The sequence below is a fragment of the Sander lucioperca genome, chromosome 4 (genome assembly GCF_008315115.2).
Source record: "Sander lucioperca isolate FBNREF2018 chromosome 4, SLUC_FBN_1.2, whole genome shotgun sequence".
NCBI lineage: Eukaryota > Metazoa > Chordata > Actinopteri > Perciformes > Percidae > Sander > Sander lucioperca.
Window position 1 is genome coordinate 43,167,459 of NC_050176.1, and position 19,746 is coordinate 43,187,204.

Below are 19,746 nucleotides of genomic sequence, written 5' to 3' on the forward strand. Positions count from 1 at the left end.
AACCTGCCAATAGCGCGCCAGGTGGATAAGCCAGTTTGTGATTGGTCGCCGCAAAACTGTAACGGAAGCAGGATAGATAAACATACAGGTTTCTGCTAGACTGGGTAAACCCAGCCCGATCTGCCGCCGATTTGATTTCGCCCTGCAGCTCAGGCTGGGTTTACCCAGTCTAGCAGACAATGCCATTTCTTTTGCACTAGTTTGGAATGTATTTTGAAAATGTCTGACACTTGAATGTATGTTGCTTTTAAAGTTAGAGTTGCTGTAATTTAGGCAACAGATTGCAGTCAAACCGTGACATCTTTTCCACTAGGCTTGAATGTAATTTTTTTCTGACTGCCTTAAACTTTAATTAACCTAACAAACGTATTGATTGTAAGTTATAAGCAAGTTTAATAAAAGTAAATTGCTTATTGCCAATCGTTCCGGACCTTTGACCTTGTATATAAATCAGATTTGGACCTTTGATTATAAAGTTTGACAATCCCTGGAGTATAGAATAGTAAACATTAAAGGTGCAGTAGGTAAGACTTATAAAACTAACTTTCTGTCATATTTGCTGAAACTGACCCTATGTTCGAGTAGAACTACATGAAGCAGGTAATTAAAAGAAAAGAAAATCCAGCTCCTCTGGCACCACCTACAGCTTGTAGTGTGATTTGCAAAAATCCACAGCTCCCTGTTCAGATGTGCCAATCAGGGCCAAGGGGGGGTGTCTAACTGCGTGTCAATCACTGCTCATGGACGCGCATTCATTCTCCCTTGTGGGGGGAGGGGCTTATGAGACAGTTTTGGGCTTTAGCAGAAAAGTGGGAGGGACTGAGAAGTTGTTGATGTTCAAATTTTTTGGCTAAATCCTGGATCTTCACAATCCTACCTACAGCACCTTTAAGGTCACTTTGGGCTTTGGGTTCAACTCAACATGGAACAGTCAAAATGATAGTGGGAAATTTGTAATTTAAATAAGGTTAACAGTTTTAGCTCCCCAACGGCTTCATAGTAGAGCAGAAATGTTGATCGACAGACAACTTATCTGCTAATTTGCTGGCTTACTCTAAATTGGATTTCTTCTGGCAAAATGAAAATCTTTGGGTTTTGGACTGTTGGTCTGACAAAACAAGCTCAATGTCAATTTGGGTGTTTATTGACATATTATATGACAAACAAAAAAATCCCTGTCAGATTAAATTATACTGAAAATAATTTGTTAGGTGCAGCCCTACTGGATACATTTAGTGTAAAGTGACTGAGTATTAAAGCAAAAAAAGTACAGACTGAATTAACTTAATCAAATGACTACAGTCTAGTCTCTACTACTTATACTAAGACCTTAAAGAGGACCTGCAGTCACTTCAACATAAAACATTGATCCTATGTAGCAAAAGAGGCCATGATAAGAACAAGTCTAAATGAGAGCAAAACTAATCCCAGGCTGTATAAACCAAGGCTAGGTTCTTTGTAAAAGGAGATTAACTATACACACAAATTCTTAAATATTCCTTAGCGTAAAATGTACCCATAACCCTGGAAAATTATGCTGGTATTTTCCTTTTTTTCTATTAATTCTGTGTGGAAATGTCTGTGTTAATGTGATGTTAAACATTAAAGGATGGCACAATATTCTCTGTCTCTTGTTATATTAGAGACAGTTGTGAGTGTCCACAAACTGGGCAGTAGCTGAAATATGTTGCTATAATTAAATTCAGGAGGAATATGCCAAAACATATATATTCCCTTAACTGTACCCTAATAAAAACCATCATGTTACAACAATAATGTCTGAGAAAAGTATTACAGTGACACTCAGGAAGTGAATTTACCAGACCCGGGATTATAGCACTGGTGCAGTGCTCCAGTTTCACCATATGGTAAGGCAAACGCCCTTTGATTCCAATCACTCTGACTCAGCAAAATCTGTTGCCCTTCCTCTGTTCAACAGATGTGGCGACGGTTTGTTTCAGAACAATCCACCCAAAAACACAAAATTATGCTAAAACTTAATGAGAGCGTCCTAAATTCCAAAATATAAATACTAATAGTATATTCTTATGTCTTCTATTTATCATATTCCAATTTATTCCAATTTATAATTGTAAAGCACTTTGTTATTTGTATCTGTTAAAAGTGCTATATAAATAAATAAACTTTACTTATTTACTTAATAGATTGGCTCAGGGTTAAGGCCCACATATGGTTTAGTGTGTAAGCTAACCTACTTGGATGAACATGCAGAAGCATTGCAGAACTTTTTTTGTTTCATCACAAAGTTAAGAAACAATGTGCCTTGTCATCAGGCTGCTCTAACTTTTACAGTCACCGCTGCCAGCTATTTCCACAGGCTATGTGCATTTCTTTCTCGATAGGGTCTGTCACCCAGATCCCTACACCCTGACTGTCTTCCTACTGGGTCAAGTCACTATGAAACCATGGATCTTCTTCTTTAGGAGCGTTACAATTGGCTTTATAGAACCTCAGAGAAATTAATGTGTTCACATCCTCACAGCCTAAAAACAAACCATTACATAGTACTGTTAATCATAGTACCCACCATTTCCAGAAAGTTTAGTGCCAAGGAGTCATTAAATTTAACACTGCCAAATGTCTATGAACACAAAACAAAAAAACAAATTAAATAACACTGGCATGACTATACCCTAAATGAGGCAAGTTTTCCAAAAGGGCCTTGTAGTTTCCATCTTTTACCAATTTTCACTAGTGGACTGAAGATAATTGTTGTAATTTACCGGAATCCCTAACCCCCCAAACAGCCAATTTATTTATGTTTTTGTACTGGTTAGCTCTGGCTGTGGTTGGCTAACCACAGGCATCTTCCTGTACTTGCCAACACACTGTTACAAGATCTAGCAAAAGAAGGCATGGGATATGACCGGACACACTGAAGAGAGATGAAAAAGCCAGGACTGGAGGTGAGTCACAGAGGGGAAACAGAGAGCCAAGTGCCTCTGAACTAGGTGTGCAATCTACAGGGTTCATACGCATTTTAACCAATACTTTTCCATGACTTTTTGGCAAATTTCCATGACTATGTATTCCTGAAAATGTCAGTCGACATTATACAATAAGAATAAAAATCTGTGTTAAAGTTTACCCTCAGAGGTTTAACAATAAAATTAATGACAATTTATGTGGTTCATAGTGGGATTAGTAATATCGCGCCCCGAATAGAACGTTGAGGTTAGGACGACGTAAAATACATTTATTAATCACATATTATTATGCTGTGTTAAAAAAACATTTTTTCCAAAACTTTCTGGGTTTTTTATGTTTCCAAAACCTTTTCAGGCCTGGAATTTGCATTTTTTAAATTCCATAATTTTTCCAGGTTTTTTCAAAACGTATCAACCCTGAATCTAATATGTACTGCAGGTCATTTAACTGAGGCGGAAGGGGGACATAATCCTATTGATACAACACATATTATTACTTGCTGTTTGTATGGAAGAATGTGAAGGAACAGGATTTGTTTCGATGGTCATCCCCCCCTCCCCAATAGTGACCTAATTGCACCCTGCATCAATAAAGCCCTTTGGATCAGGAGAACGGATGCATATTATTATAAAATACATTTTGGTCTTGTTTCTTAGTTTCCATACACACTAAATCTAAACAGTTGAGGATACCCAAGCTCAAATCTGATAACTTGTTTGAATTAACACCACAGAATGTTAATATTTGACAATAGCTATTATTGATATTCTGTATTTTCTTGTGTTAGTACGTTTCTCAATACTTTGACTCCCCGACCCCATCTGTGGCACTCTGCCACAATGGCCATTGGTTCCAACTGAAGTTGCAAATCTTTAAAACAGGGTCAAAAAGGCACTGTAGTTTTTTTTTTTAGCAAACATTACTCAAACAAAGATAAAAGAATTTATTGGGGTCTATTTAAAACGGCAGATAAATATACATTTGGGTCTTTAGTGAGTAACGGCAGCAGGACGGTCTATGGGGGGATTGCCTCATAATAAACTACAGTGATCGTGTACATCTTACTGAAGTAACATGCCATAGTGCACAGGTGTGGCTCATTGATGTGTTTCTAATACTATAGTATTTGGACAACAGACAATACTTGTTGATAGGATCAATACATTTTTGGTTTTGGTGTTTAGGTGGCACTTGTTTACATGTAGAAAAATATACAGTAGAATATCACCATTTAAGTTAACTTGAAGTTACCACTTGTACCTACACTAGGCTGAGCATTTGGCTGCAGCTTCCACGTGGAAGCAAAGGAAGGATTAGTGATTTAGGAAAGCAGATTTTGAATAATGGCGATTTTCATGACAAATGTCTATATCCACTAGCACACTGTTTGCTTTGGTCAGCAGGAGGAGGTTAAAATGACCACAATCCTCCTTCCTGTCTCCTCCTGGGTTTCTTCCTGTGCCAGACTAACAAACCATTATGCTGCCAGATCAATCAACACGCTGAATGCTAAATGACTGGTCACACTGGAACCAGATGAAAAAACTGGTGGTGATTCACATCTGAGAAATGTGGCGCTAAAAGGCCTGTAACTGTTTTCCCAAAGTCCTCTGAGCACTGGGAAATGTAACTTTGTATTATCATCAAAGTAAATCTGGCTATCAATACAATAAAACAGCGTGGGTGGTCAGCGTACTACCTACATTCTAATAATGTACTCAACTTCAGTTAAAACATGAACTACAAGCAATGAGTTGAACTTGACCCATACAATAACTGCAGTGTGGATGTAAAAAGGGCAAGAAGTCCGCTTATTTGTCCAAATGCAGGATGTGGAGAAAGGGTCCATTGAGATATATAGGGACATGAATCACTCACCAAGATTACAACATGTATGAGACATGCTATTTCTATTTCTCTAATACCACCCCCACACAATTATAATGCAAGACTATTACAGCTACTGCAGCATTCAAGGAGAAATCCACCCTAGAAAAAACACTTTTTAAATGATGCTGGTTTAGTCAAGTTTTGTGAATGTGAAGCAGCCTCTCAAATAGCTAAATGTGAGAGTATGTGAGCTGCTCCAATGACAATGAATAACAGATGGATTTGGTAAACAGATTCCTAGTGTTGAGGGGAACTTTAAATGAGGAAACGGGCCATTTTTTGTGAAAAGCATTTAAGCTAACAAAATAGGTCACATGGATGTGAAATCAGCAACGGTGTAACACTTCCTGTCAAAGAAGCAGCTACAAGACCTAATCTTATGAATACATGACAAATTTAAATCTGGGTTTTCTAGGTTTGGGAGAGAGTTCTTCATGCTCACACATATTTATCAAATTGTCTAAGATCAAACAAATAGGCCTAGCATATGTGAATTCTGCTTTGGAGTGGAGTTTCACTCCAAAGCCAAGTCAAGCCAAGTTTGCAAAGAATGATCATCCGTAGGGTAAATTAACAGTGACATTCAGTCAGTTTCCTGGAAATTTATGTTTTAAAACAGACAAATGTATATTAAAATGTACATTCTGACATTCAACCATCCATTTTGTTAACTACTTATCCTGTTCAGGGGTGGATAGGCTGAAGGCTATCCCTGCATGCCTGATCGAGAGGCAGTTGTTCATCTTTGACACCCTTAATTTTGGCATGCCATGTTTCTCTTATTTCAGACACTACATTCTTAACCGTCTGAAACTCTTATCAACAGTTCAACAGGAAGTGCTCAGTGACCTTTCAATCCCCGTCTCAAGTGTCTGTAAACACCAGAAAAGTACTACATCATCCTCCCCTATGCTCATCACTCCTCCAGTCACATTTAGCCTTTACATCAACAATGCAATTCACACAGATGGCCGGGGAACATCAAAAGCTACTTAATCTCTTTGATAGTGAATTATCTGATGTTGTATTCTTTTGAAGAAAAAAAAAAAAAAAAGAGCTCTACTTAGAATTGAACTACAAAGTCTTATCAGAGCGCACAACTGTGGCTTTCACCAGAGATTATGACCTCAGTCTATTATTGACATGGTGTCTGTGGACATGAATGATTTAGTACTAATAGATTACATGAATCATCTTAGTAACCGCCATCTTTAGTTGCATTCTGAATAAACTACCTGGGGGGAAATGGGGTTTGAATTGTGGGCAAGAACGTGCTTGTGTCTCCCAAGTCTTTGGGAATGAACCCACTGAACTCCCAAAGGTGTGTGGAATAACACAGAAAGCTAAATCTGACAACAACTCTTCCATCTAGTGGCCAAACGCTGTCATGGCAAACCAGTACAATTTAAACCAGGCAACATCACATTGGTTTCTGTAGTAAAATGGGTGTGAGAGATCTGAACAGAGAACTATAGCGGTGAATAGTGGAGATAAACGTGCAAGGTTTGACCACAAGTTAAAAGAAAATTTGATTTATTGTGGTTGTGAAAATGAAAGTCTGAAAGGGCAAATAACGATTTGTTGTTGTTACATAATCAAACCATAATTTCTTGGTTAGGTTGGCTCCAAATTAAAATAGTTGCTTCATGTGCTTGTTGTGAACGTGCAATTGATAAACAATAGAATTGATAGCTCAAAAGAGCAACTTATAATGCCAACAGTGTGCCCATTTCAGGCATTATAAAACACAAAATACAGAATTTACATAAAAACTATTAATGGAGTTTTTTTGAATACTAGCAAAATGATGAAGATATGAAATGGAAGAACAGTAAATGCATGACCATTTTCAGTAACAACAGTCACTGAAGCGGTACAACAGCAAAGTATGGTAGTTTATCTAAAATCATTCCTTAAGATCACAGAAGACAAATTAATATGTTGCAATATAAAATCTGAATATAAAATACAAAGTAAAACATGCAATAAAAATAACCTGATTGCAACCTAGGCTCCACCCTATAATCTTTGACCTGAGATACCATTAACCCAGAGAAGTTTTAAATAAAAAAAAATGTCCAATAATGTTTTAGATGAGGAAAATAAGACTCATGGTGACTAAACAAATATTCTAAGCATGGGTACTACCCAGGATCCCCAAATCTGCACAATGCCAATAAGGGCTAACACGATTTACAGCAGAACCCCTTAGTTACTTTTGGTATGTGAACATTGACTTCTACCAATCCTTTAACATAACAACATGCGTCTGGCTTACTCGTCAGCGTCTGCGAACTGGTCCGTCTCCGTGGGAATGCTGTAGCAGGACCATTTGACAGGGGGAGGGTGGTGTACGGCTGGTTTGTAATTGGCTGTCACCGGCAGGTCAACTGTGTCCCTTTGCTTAAGTGTCAAATCGTGCAAATCAAAACGGATAACATCTTGTGGACCTGGAGGAGGCACAGAACACCAGTAGAACATTTGTGCTTGGTCTGACCTGAATCCTAGGAACAGCTTTGAAAGTCAACGTCAGCCTGAGTAGAAACAGCTTGCTGTGAGAGAAACCTTGAAAAAAAAGCTGAAAAGGGCTATATACATTTTTTGTTTCCTTCATCTGACTGCAGTGGTATCAATTTTACTGAAATTACCCGTACAGCAAAATAGGTTAAAGTGCTCATATTATGCTTTTTGGCTTTTTTCCCTTTCCTTTATCGTGTTATATATCTTTTTTGTGCACGTTATAGATTTATAAAGTGAAAAAGCCCAAAGTTCACCCTAAAGGGACTTACCATCTCCAACAGAAAACACTGTTCACAAACTGCTCCAAACAGCTCTATTGTAGTCCAGCCTTTACTTCCGTGACGAACTTTCGTCACTTTGTAACACACGTTATAATGCTCGCCTAGCTGCTAACATGGCACGCCCTCATACTCATACCTCCCAACAAAGATGGTACAGAAGTGAGATGCGTAACTCTGTAGCTAAAACAGAGAGCTCAACACACAGGGTGAAAAGAGGAGCTTCAGCAATGTGCAGTACAACAAATATATGGTGTTTTTTGAAAATGAAACCACATAAACCTATTCAGGTGCAACCTCTAAATACAATTATGAACCTGAAAATGAGCATAATATGAACACTTTAAGGTTATTTCATATAACTTAAGAAAATGAGTATATACACTAACTAGTATGTATTTTAACTAGGGCTGTCAAACGATTAAATTTTTTAATCGCGATTAATCGCTAAATGTCTATAGTTAATCGCGATTAATCGCATGATTAAAATTCTATTATTTTGCATTTCAGAACAGTTTTTAAGTACATATTAACAATCAAAAGCAATTTTTACCAGTGTATCTTGATTGAGACTCAAATGAATGCAAAGAAAGTTATGTTATGATACTTACTTTTAAGATTTGTAATTATTTATTTACTGTAAACAAAAGAAAAATGTGTGAATCTGTCATTATTGCACAATTCCTCCATGTACCTAACTAAAAAACTAAAAATCCCTATCCTTACTAGAGTCAATATAGTGTTTAGTAACTCCTAAATAATGTTGATTACTCACTGACATCCAGTGATCACCGGTTAATGAGACAGCGTTTGCAGCACTTTGCAGCTGTTCCAGTGTGGTTGCTTTCTCAGTGTGGTATGTGTATGGTTAAACTACCGTCTCCCTCGACGGCAACGAGACAGGTCAACCGTAGTACGTCTTTAAGACCCGAGTCCTCTACGATGCTGACAGGTCTGCAGTTAGTTGCTACCCGTTTAGCCCGCTAGCGGGTAGCATCACGTTAACTGTACTACTATGCTTAGCTCGTAGGTGGTAGCTCAAGCTTGACGTGCTTCGGTGATATTTTAATTCGGCTTTACACAATGTGCATATGGCTTTCGACTTGTCTACGAGCCGTCCGGGAGTTTTGGAAAATAAAAAGCTCCATTCAGAGTTATTGCTGCTGTCTTTCTCCATCATGCCTGCAGCCTGCCTGTGTTACAAGGAAGTGGCAGCTTGATGATAAGTAACTGTGCTGCAAAGGGTCAAAATAGTAGCCTGTTAGGCACGACGCAAAGCCGAGTGAAGTGTAAAATAAATTAATAAATGCCGGCATGCGATTAAAAAAAATGAATCGCGTTGCGTCGGCCCTTAATCGCATCGCGATTAACGCGTTAACGCTGACAGCCCTAATTTTAACATATAGTATCAATACAGTGCTTTGGAGGGTGAAATCGTAATATTTAAATGTTTTTTTTTTTTCTTTACCGTAGGGTGTGTCTCCGAAACAGAACTTTCCCCAGTCAGTCTTTGTGACCTCTTGGATCTCCTTTTCCCAGTCTTCCTTCTCTTGTGGGGGCATCAATGGGAGAATAGGGTACACTGGATGGACGACTTCTGTGTCTCTATAAAAGTTGGCAGATTGAACAGACCCATTTCCATTTTAACTAATGCAATCGTCTACACCAGCCTTGTAACTGTAACTCAAGTCATATAGAGGAGATTTGACTGACAGGAGTGAGTACCTATATGTGAATGTACATGTATTCAAAGCAGCTGTAAGGAAGGTGGCGCACCTCTTTTTATGTCTGAATTTCTTCCTTCTTCTCTGGATCTTTGCTGCTGCCAACAGGCTGGGCTGCGGTGCCATTTGGTCAGAATTACATGGCAAAGCAACAGTGTCTAGACCGGTGTCCCCATTCACTGAGATACCACCTGGAGTTCCTGAACTGCGGACCCTGCCAGCTGCTGAGGCATCAGTGACAGCTGAAATCGTGCTTCCTTGTCTCCTGATTGTCCTTGGGGGCGCTGCTTTTGTACTGCTGCCCTTGGAGCTCTGGTAAATATAACCATCAACCATGCATTGTGGTTTGGTATCGTTCAGTGTGCCAGCTGGGGTTTTCTCACTGGTTCTAGTGGCATCAGCTGGGCAGCCATTGTGAACAACAGCTCCATTAACCAAACCTGTGCCTGGAACCTGACCGTTGGCTTTACAGGTGTTGTGACGCGTCCCTCCTCTTCCACCCTCATAGTTCATACCATTCTGAGGCATCACGTCACCTGTAATGTATCTGGAGGGTTTGATATAAGTGCAAAGAATGAAAGAAAACAACGTGACAATAATCAAAATTGATATATCAATTAATTTAATATTGCATTTGGTAACTACTGGATGCATTGCCATGCAATTGAGCTCCTTATTGGTCCCTGGAGAATAAATCTTTATGACTTTGGTAATTGCCTGACCTAGGCCCCTTTGCACTTAGTACTGTTAAAAAATAATAAAATCCAAATAACAATAAAACCAGTAAACGTAACTAACACTCTGGGATATTTTAAAATCAGACTAGAATTTATGTGGTTCGTTGATAAAAAAAAATTTAAAAAAAAGTAGGGAAGAATGCATCCAACAGTTTAAATCATTTGGATTCCAAGTCAATGTTAGATGTATTAAAGGGGTGATAGAATGATTATATAGGGTATTTCACACTGTTCCTTAAGGTCTCCTAATAGGGTTTGTAACATTGGTTGGGCTGAAAATGGCCCGAGTGCTATTCTATGAGCCCTTAACTACCCTGTGAATATGGCTCTATTTGGAACAAGAGCTTTTCTTCCAAATATGGTATGCTCATGAATATTTAGATGAGCTGTGCGCTGATTGGTTGAGCAGCAGGTCTCATATTTCAGACACTGCAATGTTATACATTTTTCGTCTGCTATTTCATTACTAAATTCACTTCTGAGACTTTTTATGCAAGAAATCAACTATATAAAGATCAAAAATATGGGCCGTTTTACGAAAATTTATGGCTAATTGCAAATTTGGTAAGACGTGCTGGACTTCAGGAGCTCCACACAGTCTGACAAGAAAGCGGCCCCCAGGGCAAAGTCACCGTTTCTGGGTTACTGGACTACCGGGGCTCGGGGCTCCGCGGAGCTGGCTGGCTGCCAGCTGGCGGCATAACTATCGTATATTTACAGTTTAAATTTCGTCACAGCATGTATATTACAGCTACCCTAAGGTCTTACAAAGCTTAGCTAACACTTTTGCGTTAGCATTTTTGTGAATTTTAGAGGTCTCGTTAGGAGGAGGCAAGCTAGCTCTCATTGATAGAGCTCCATCCAGCTCACTCGCGGACAAGAGGCGTTTATTTCCCCGATCGTTTGTTTAAATAACTCAACACACATATCCATTATAAGATTAACTGGAACCTGTGGCAAGAGATTGCGAGCTGACCGCGCTCTCACTCACACACACTGGCCATTTAGCAGGAAGAGGGGAGCTGCAGGCCCTGGAGCTCTGTCAGGGCAGCGGCATTTGGTAGTCCAGTAACCTAGAAATGGTGACTTTATGTGGGTATGGAGCACCGCGGGCTGCCGGCCGTGACGGAGCTTCATCTAGCTCACAGCGGGCTGGGGTCTGTGAAGGAGGACAGGCGGGGCAGCAACCCAGACAGCACCGGACGCTGAATTCCGACACACAGTCGGACAAAATTAGCCATCAATTTTCGTAAAACGGTCCATATTTGACCTCTACATAGTTGATTTCTCACATAAAAAAAGTCTCAGAAGTGAATTTAGTGATAAAATAGCAGATGAACAATGTATACAATTTCTGAGATCTGCGCGACCTATTCAGAAGAATACCTGATCTCAGATCTGTGGTGTAGCCTACGTAAATGTTGGGGCGTGACAAAGATAGAGACCAGAGCCAAATAAGGTACAGCCACATAGTTGACGTCAACTAGGCTGCTCGTTGAGATTTGCCCGTTTTCAGAGGCAGTTTCAAATTGTGAGATTTGCAGAGGAAAGAGGTGTCAATGGGATTTTGAGGTTCTATGTATGTCCTATTTACCCACCAAACTGTCTGTTATTCAACTATGACAAGGTAAAATCGGTTTTGCATTCTATCACCCCTTTAAGAAATTCTTCATAACTTTCAAATGGGAATACCAGTAAATATCCTTCCCTTCTTACTGAGAAGAGTACATTTACTGTCATAAAACTTAGCTACATTTATTTATAAAGTTAAGTCTGGTGCACAAATCTTTACTTTGAGTGTAAATTAGCAACTTAAATGACTTAACGTTTACTGTGAAACTGACCCTAAAGCATAGTATGACTCCTGTAATAATCCCCCTACACCTAGGCGCGGAAAAAGAGAGCAAAATCTGTGCGCGTTCACGTGGGCGGCAACCGCTTCATACTCCGACCGGCGTGATCATAACCGCTTCCCCCCCTGCCGTCTTCCCCTCATTGAAATGACTGGAGTCGGCGAGTTACCGCGCAGCGGTGTCAAGGCCCCTTAAAGTTATTGGTTTGATCTTCATCTTCAGTTTCTTTTGCCTTTTATTCCACTATTGGTTCTCCTCGCTGATCTGGCGTTGTTTTTGTGCACTTTTACTGCTACAATGTAGCTAGAACATTAGCCATGCTCCCCTTAAAACCACTCAAATACACTCGGTTATGTTAACGTTACCCTAAAATGTAAATTCAATTTTCACACCATCGTTGTACCTGCTTCGTGAGTGTTATCAGCGTTATTCATAATCACTGCTATTTACTCAGCAGTAGCTAGCTAGCTACTTTTCCCAACCCCGATGAAAGACAGTTGACCGGCTGCTGCATGCTAACATCCCACATTAGCTAGCTAGCTAACGTTAACCGTCGTGTTGGCTGTTGACAGTTAATGTGCTTACCATAAAGAAAAGCAATCCAGTTAACAACATACAGCTAGGTGATCTTCCAATAAATATGTTAATGGAACATCAATCCCATAACTTACCTAACTCTAAATCCTAAAATTGGCTAACGTTACCTCTTACCTGTAACGTTACTGCAGCCAGAGGCACACCTCCCCGGTGGTGTGACGTTAGCACAAACTGGGAATCCCGCGATGTACAAAGAGGAAGTAACGTTAGACGATACGCCAATAACCAGGTGAGTTAGGTTTTTAGGTTAGACGTACAGTCTTTTTCAAATATCAAAACATTAACCCCATGTAGGCGTTAAAGATAATTATGTTTGTTTAGAGTGTGTTCCTCTCAGGGCCTTAGCAGAAGACGAAACAGCAGTAGATGTGTAGCTGTGTAGTTGGCTTAGATACAGAACGATGATCAATGATCGAACAGTGACCCCTTGTGGCAAAAAAACAACTTCTCATCAACGCATGCGACATAACCCACTTCTTTCGAATTTGTTTCACTTCACTTCTCTGCTGCCTATTAGTTATAAACACTCATATTTGCGCCAATATTTCTATAAATAGCCTACCGCTTCTGTTTTTCTTTACGTTATCATCTGCGAAGTTGCAAGCAAGCTGCAAACTTTTCAAAGCCACCTTTCAAAGTACAAACGTAAAAATAAAAAAATCAGAAATATTTATTCTTTCTTTATAAATTAGACCAAGAATTAAACTTTGAATATCAAAGAATTTCAGACTGATCATAATTGGCTTCAATAATCTATTAAAAATTGCCTTATTATAGATAGCCTACACTATACCCTTTGGTCAAAAGTATGTGGACAATTTGTCCTATCCTCATGCATGTATGGACTCTGGGGCTCTTGGTTTAGACAAGGTCCTGTTCAAATTTTAATGCTGCCCCATACAGTGGTACTTAAGACATTAGTGTGCTTCCAACTTTGTAACAACAGTTTTGAGAAGGCTGGGCCCCCTCCTGTTTCAGCATGATTTAAGTCACCTCATACACAAAGCAAGATCCATGATTGAATGGTTATCCGTGTTTGGTGCAGAGGAACTTGGCTGGCCTGCACATGAAACTGGAAATTCCCAGTACAGTGTAGTCTGTTATAGAAGCAGTTTAATGGTGTAATATTGGGGTACATACTTTGTTTTGCTGTTTGCAAAGTACTATACATACCTAGATAGCTCTATTTCCAGTCGTGTTGGCCTAATGTTTAAATTATCTCAATATAGATATGCCTTCAGATGCAACCCGCTTTCAATTAACTGTAATTGTAAATTCTGAAATCAGTCATGTAACTGGATAAGAATGGGTTATAATGGGTTCAATGTCAGCTCAAATGTTTTTTATTTACAGAACAGTATGTAAAACACAATGGCAGCTAAGACATCAGCAGTGTAGGCATAGAATAAGTGATTTCTTGTTATATTACAGATATATAAATGGAAATGAGAAATACATTTAATTTAAAATAAATTTAATGAGACGGTATCACTGCCAAAGCCATTTTATTGCTGTTTTAGTGACTACACCACATTGGATAGCCCTAATGATTCAAAATTTAAGAGCTACAAGAAATGGGTCTGTGACAAATTTTACATATTAATGTACTGTTGTTTGTTTTTTTTAATCTAGAATGGCACGAGCAGCTATAGAGTGAACATATTTGTGAAGCAAAACAAAACACAAATCAGCAGGTATTGGTAAATAAGTTAATATTGCTCATAATGCTCACCATTTAGTTTAAGTTAGGAAGACATTTTACAACCATGTAAAAGCCAATATAAAGCAGATTGAAAAGCAATGGACTTACCGTGACTAACAAAAAAATTCAAAAAATATTTCCAAAATGCTAACCTGGCCTGCATACCATACAAAGCATTGTGCTATACCGCTTTTCTAATAAGACACCTAAGCAATCACAAGTTCTTTCTTGATAAAACTGTATAAAATCGTTTTCATAGTATCAATTTGAAAAAAGAGTGGTGAGTGGCACATGAATACAAATTATCACTATATAATTACAACATTTACAAGTCAAGAAAATATTTCAGATGTAGACATAGAATGTAAAAGAATGTAAAAACTATGTAAATGTATAGCAACATCGTCTTGAAAAATATCCTCAAAGGCACAGACAGAAGAAAAGGTGAACCATGCAAAAGGAAGCAAAACGTTTGTTTGTGCAAGGAAGCAAAACTCAAGTTTAGAATGATAACATACAGTAATGCAGCAGATTGTAATTGTTTTCCCTCCCTGTACAATGCCCTCTTCATTACAACGCATCTGAACCAATTACAGCGTTTAAAGTCAAAAAGCCTTTTTGGCCTCACAGAAAGTGAAATATCCAGTTGTACATTCATGATATTTACATTATTAGAGTTTCAGAGGGCTTTAAAAACAATCTGCAACCTGTAGGCTTCAATGAGACTGCTAATCCAGTTTTATTTGTACCAAAACTGAATCTCCTGTGCATGCTCACGTACAATATCTGAGGTGATTTCACTGAGCATAGAGAGATGATTCAGTAAATCATGTTACAATGGCTACCAGTCACACCGATGGAAATCCACCATACACCCTGTACATTCATATCCTTATATTTCTGTGCAACATCATTGGTCTATGGGTAGCAACAATGTACTAAGCCAATGCATTGCTAGCAAATAGCATCCATGGAAGTTACAGTTTAAAGACACTCCTTGGTTGCAGCTTCTGCTCCATAAAGTGACACCCTCCTACACATCTGAACCAACTAAGGGCCACTTCTCAGTGAAAAAGATTCACTATTGGACTGATTGACATTGCAAGTGCTGTTGCAAGGTTACTGGAAGACATTTTTTCGAGAATAAAGCAAATCCACCTTCAATTAACCATCACCGACTTCACCAAAACCCTCCTTTGCTTGCATACAAGGTCCATCATCTGACGCCCCACTTCTTAAGCTCACTTCGAAGCTTCTGCTTCCTTGTAGTTACAGGGGTTCCTATTGTTTTCTTTCTCTGACCACTTTGACACTGTTTTCTATCCTCTCTTAAAACGTGCCTGTCCAAAAACGTCGTCAACATGCACTCTTCAGAGAACACCTACATGAGAGGAGAAAAGATGGGCAGTTTACAGATCAGGCAACACTCGACTGGTCTGCCTTCATGCCTCTGAGAGTCAGGTTTACAGTCTGCTTGCCAACTGGTTCGTCTGTCTCACTGCATTTTCCTAAAACATCATACCAAACTGTATCCGTCCGTGAATAATACAACTAATATTACAACAGGAAATAGTAGAACCCACATCAGGTTTGTTACATTGTTCCAGTTTTAATTCCAAGGTACATTATGTCCAGTGTACTACATCGAGCAACTTTGTCGATCCTCAAAGCATGTTGAGCGCAGGATGTTCCTGGGAAGAAATCACCTGTTTTGTCATAATGAGATCAACGTTGTGACAGTAACAACAGTTCACAGCATAGACAGTGAATAAAAACAGAGCAGGGTAGATCAAGTTGAAGAGTCACAGTAGTATGACCTGCAGCCAGAGAGCAGTCCCTGGTTGAGAAAACTCCCTTTAGTTCAGCGCAGAATCCCATTCTAGAAGTTATTTCACCGCCACAAACAGCAGGGGGCGATGCATGTCTATTTATACGGTATGTTCCAGTTCCTCAGACTGGCTCTGGTTCTCTCTGCTTTCCTTTACAGATTCCTGACTCGAGTTGCAGGTTCTAGTCAAACAACTGGAATGTTCCTCATTCTCCCAAGAGCGGGAACGATTCTCATTCCAGTTGAGTCACTGCTAGTCGCCCTTGATCTCCAGGATGGAGGGGTTGTGGTCCAGGATGGACAGGATGATTTTGTCCATGTACTGTCGCAGACGTATGTTGATTTCTTCCTGCTCCTTCAGGGCTTCCATTAACTGGGGAGAGAGACGTATGTCAAACACATTTTCATTTCAGTTTATTAACAAGTATTATAACACAAGAGTTTCTTAGTTTTAATTTGGGACTAGATTGGCTGCATACAAATCACTTGTTAAGGGGTACACCTGCAATAATCTGGTGCATTAATTATTTATATAAAAATGATGATTAAGGCTGTGATTAACAATTATTTTCATTATTGATTAAACTTGACTATTTCCACAATTCATTAATTAATCATTTGGTCAATAATGTCACAAAATAGTAATCAATGGCAATCACAATTTCATAAAGCCCCAGGTGTTGTTTTGTCCAGCCAACCGTCCAAAACGGCAAAAAAGAAATTACTTTTCCTAAACCAAAAAAAAAGGCAGCAGCAAATTCTCACATTCATTACAGAAGGTGGAGCCAGAGGCATTTTTGATTAAAAACAATTAATCAATTATCAAAATAGTTGAAAATTAATTTTCTAGTGACCGATTAATTGATCAATCCACTACTTGTTCAGCTCTAATTCTGTTAGAGGTGCAGATTTCATAGTGCTTATTCCATTTTAAGCATGGATAGCTTATTTCCATGGTGTTAGTCAGTGTCTATGTGTGACAAATGACCTCTATATTATGAATAATAGATTCAAATCTACAATAATGTAATATCTAGAACACTATCATGCTGTGCTAAGAAATACAGTAACGCTCTAACTACTGTAAGGCACCTTTAATAACATTGTTCAGATGAAATCTATTTAAGAAGCTCGGTAGCTTGCAGAACAGGCAACAATGAAAATACAGGCAGAAAAGTGTTTAAGAATAAAATATGCATGCATCATCTGTATCTTGTCCTGATTTTACCTGGTCTCTGGAGGCATTTTCTATCTCAGCAGCTAGAGACTGGGCCTTGGTCTGTGTGGCGAACAGGGTCTTGGCTTCATATAGACTGAGGCTGAGGATCTGACCGTTAAGCTCGTCGTTCTGCTCCCTCAGCTTCTGGTTCTCCTAAAAATACAGAATCAGGGAGAGAGGTAGAGGAGAGAGAGAGATAGAGAATAAGATAAGTATCTGGACCACTCAGTCACTGTATCAGCTGTGATTAATGCTTTTAAAAACATGGCCACTACTCAAGCCTCACTCAACCCATACGACAAAACAATGCACTTCATGTACCTCATCCAGCAGCAAACACAGCATTCTATTTTTCAACACCTACAGGACATAACATGGGTTATACGTGTTACAGAACAAACTGCTCCCCTGCTTTGTCTGGTGTGTTATGAAAGCTCCATGATTAAGTTGCCTTTAAGCGCTGACAAGCGGTCAGTTTGCTTTTCCCTCGCTCTATCCTGAACCATTAGTGAGGGAATTGCAGCATTGACCCCAATTCAGCTTAGGCATGTTCACTATACTCCATTGTGATTAGTGGTTAATCAGGAGGTCAAAGGTCACAGAAGTCATTTTACCATCAGACCAGGACGGAGCCGAGCCCCAGACAACACCAGGTGCTGGAATTCAGGGGGAAGAAAGTCCTGGGACACAAATCGCTGGACACACACATACAGACATTTACAGAAGTGCACAGGCAGGCATAAGATAGTGAGCTAATCCTCATGGATATCACAGGGCAGCGCCTCTTAAAGACACACAGCTACATAATCTGTCCACAGACAATCAAACTGAATTGTTCTATATCTAAAACTGCAGGAAGTAGCTCAGAATAAGAAGTTGATATATTGAGAGAGAAAGCCATAAAGAAGAAGTATCTGCAGATTGAAGCTGGAATAAAACCATTATTATTCCCCTTCTTGCATGCACTTAGTGTGACAAGTTTATTCTGAGGCAACTACACAGGGACATGGACTTTATCATCTTAGTACCTGATAAGATACACACACTGTACAAATCAGCACTTCTAACTCACTGGCTATGCACCACTTACAGAGCTGCTTCAGGACTTGTTTTAGTAACTTTTACCTTTTATTGGATTTTCTGTTGGCTTAGGAAGCATCATTTCTAATGCATGAAAATGAGTCAGACAGGCTTCTATGCAACTTCAAGGAGCATTACCATCTACTTACTAGTCTTATCAGAGAGATCTAAAAAAACACCCTCATCTACTCCCTTGTCTCTGATGTTTACTTTGCACCAGGTCTGTACACTTTACAGGACTGGAAACAGTAACATGACATTAAATCTGGCAGGCAGATACCTCAAAGGCAAATGTCACAGTATCTGGGAATACAGAAACGAAAGAACAGAGAAAATATACAGAGCACATTTTGTAACAAATTGTGATGAAGCTGGGTTAATCTCCATTACCAAACTAATACATCATGTCGAGGATGGTGCTGCTGTTAAAGGGGATTTCAAGGTAATGAGAGGAGCCAGTGTGAGTGACTGTCAACGTTACCAGCCCCTAACCACACTGGTATTATATGATAATATATTCTGCCTCAACCCACCCTGTTTCAATGTGATCAACTTAGCATCTGCAACCATGTACATAACGTTCATGGTATGTAAAAGTATGGCTTGATTTATGAAATCAGCGGCACACTTTATGTTCCTCTGGCAGTAGTCTCCTTTGCCAGACCATCCACACGCTGAGGATCGGAGGAGGGTCTGGCTAGTCCACATAGCATTCCGGGATGGGAGAAAAACATGTTCTGGTTTATTGCCATTTCTTTAAACCAATCACAATCATCATATGCGGTGCTAAGCTCCGCACAGAGCCGCTGCTAAATAGTCGTGCCAGAGAAAACTCAGATTGGACACATAGTCTAGCTAGCTGTCTCAATTTACCATGCAGAGATCTGAGGAGCAGTCAACCATAAAAAAATAAAAATCCAACCCAAAGAAAGCGGAAGGAAACGGAAATTGGCGAAAAATACATGCATCCAGCGGAATTTCATGCGGCGCCGGAGCAATCCCAGAAGTGGAACGTCGTAGATAAAGACTACTCTGGCAGTAACACAAACAAATCTATTGTGTTAATTGGAAACTATTATACTTCCTGTAAGAGCCAGGTTAACTGCACTGTGTTCTGAAGGAATAAATATGATTCAAGTAGCCCATCTGAACCACTGTAAATTGGACAAAATTCCAAGGCTCTAATTTGGCCATTGTGTGTGAATAATTGTTCTTAGAAATAATGCAGGGATTAGACAAGTTTGTGTTCATCATGAAGATTACAAAGTTGCAAATTCCTGAAGGGAGTAACAGAGAGTCAGAGACTTATAGTAAGTATCATGGTGCTCAGTCATGTTAAATGTTGAAAAATATTTTTTAAAAGCTTGAT

General features: G+C 39.3%; 2 protein-coding genes across 8 annotated transcripts in view; both read right to left on the reverse strand.

The window, feature by feature from the left end:
• Positions 1-6,355: 6,355 nt before the first annotated feature.
• Positions 6,356-12,960, reverse strand: LOC116040593. Of its 6 annotated transcripts, XR_004102717.2 has the most exons (5): positions 12,663-12,955; positions 9,414-9,897; positions 9,106-9,242; positions 6,637-7,289; positions 6,356-6,531 (listed from the first exon to the last, which is right to left on the reverse strand). XR_004102717.2 is itself a non-coding variant. In XM_036000188.1 (4 exons), the coding sequence occupies exons 2-4, from the start codon at positions 9,887-9,889 to the stop codon at positions 7,265-7,267; spliced, it is 753 nt and encodes a 250-aa protein (XP_035856081.1). In that variant the 5' UTR covers positions 9,890-9,897; positions 12,663-12,960; the 3' UTR covers positions 6,356-7,264. The 6 variants fall into 6 exon arrangements, 5 of the variants coding, with proteins under 5 accessions (XP_035856081.1, XP_031141938.1, XP_031141937.1 ...); XM_036000188.1 differs by having other exon boundaries at positions 6,356-7,404; positions 12,663-12,960; XM_031286078.2 differs by having other exon boundaries at positions 6,356-7,289; positions 9,414-9,908; positions 12,663-12,956.
• Positions 12,961-14,036: 1,076 nt separating this feature from the next.
• Positions 14,037-19,746, reverse strand: part of rab11fip4b (RAB11 family interacting protein 4 (class II) b) — a 28,006-nt gene continuing 22,296 nt past the window's right edge. Inside the window, exons 12-14 of one of the 2 annotated variants that reach the window (XM_031285791.2) lie at positions 17,912-17,992; positions 17,307-17,450; positions 14,037-16,451 (exon numbers count right to left, since the gene is read on the reverse strand). In XM_031285791.2, the coding sequence (XP_031141651.1) occupies positions 16,332-16,451; positions 17,307-17,450; positions 17,912-17,992 (345 nt within the window). In that variant the 3' untranslated portion in view covers positions 14,037-16,331. The remainder of the gene's footprint in view (positions 16,452-17,306; positions 17,451-17,911; positions 17,993-19,746) is intronic. The other variant, XM_031285793.2, reaches the window with a different exon arrangement.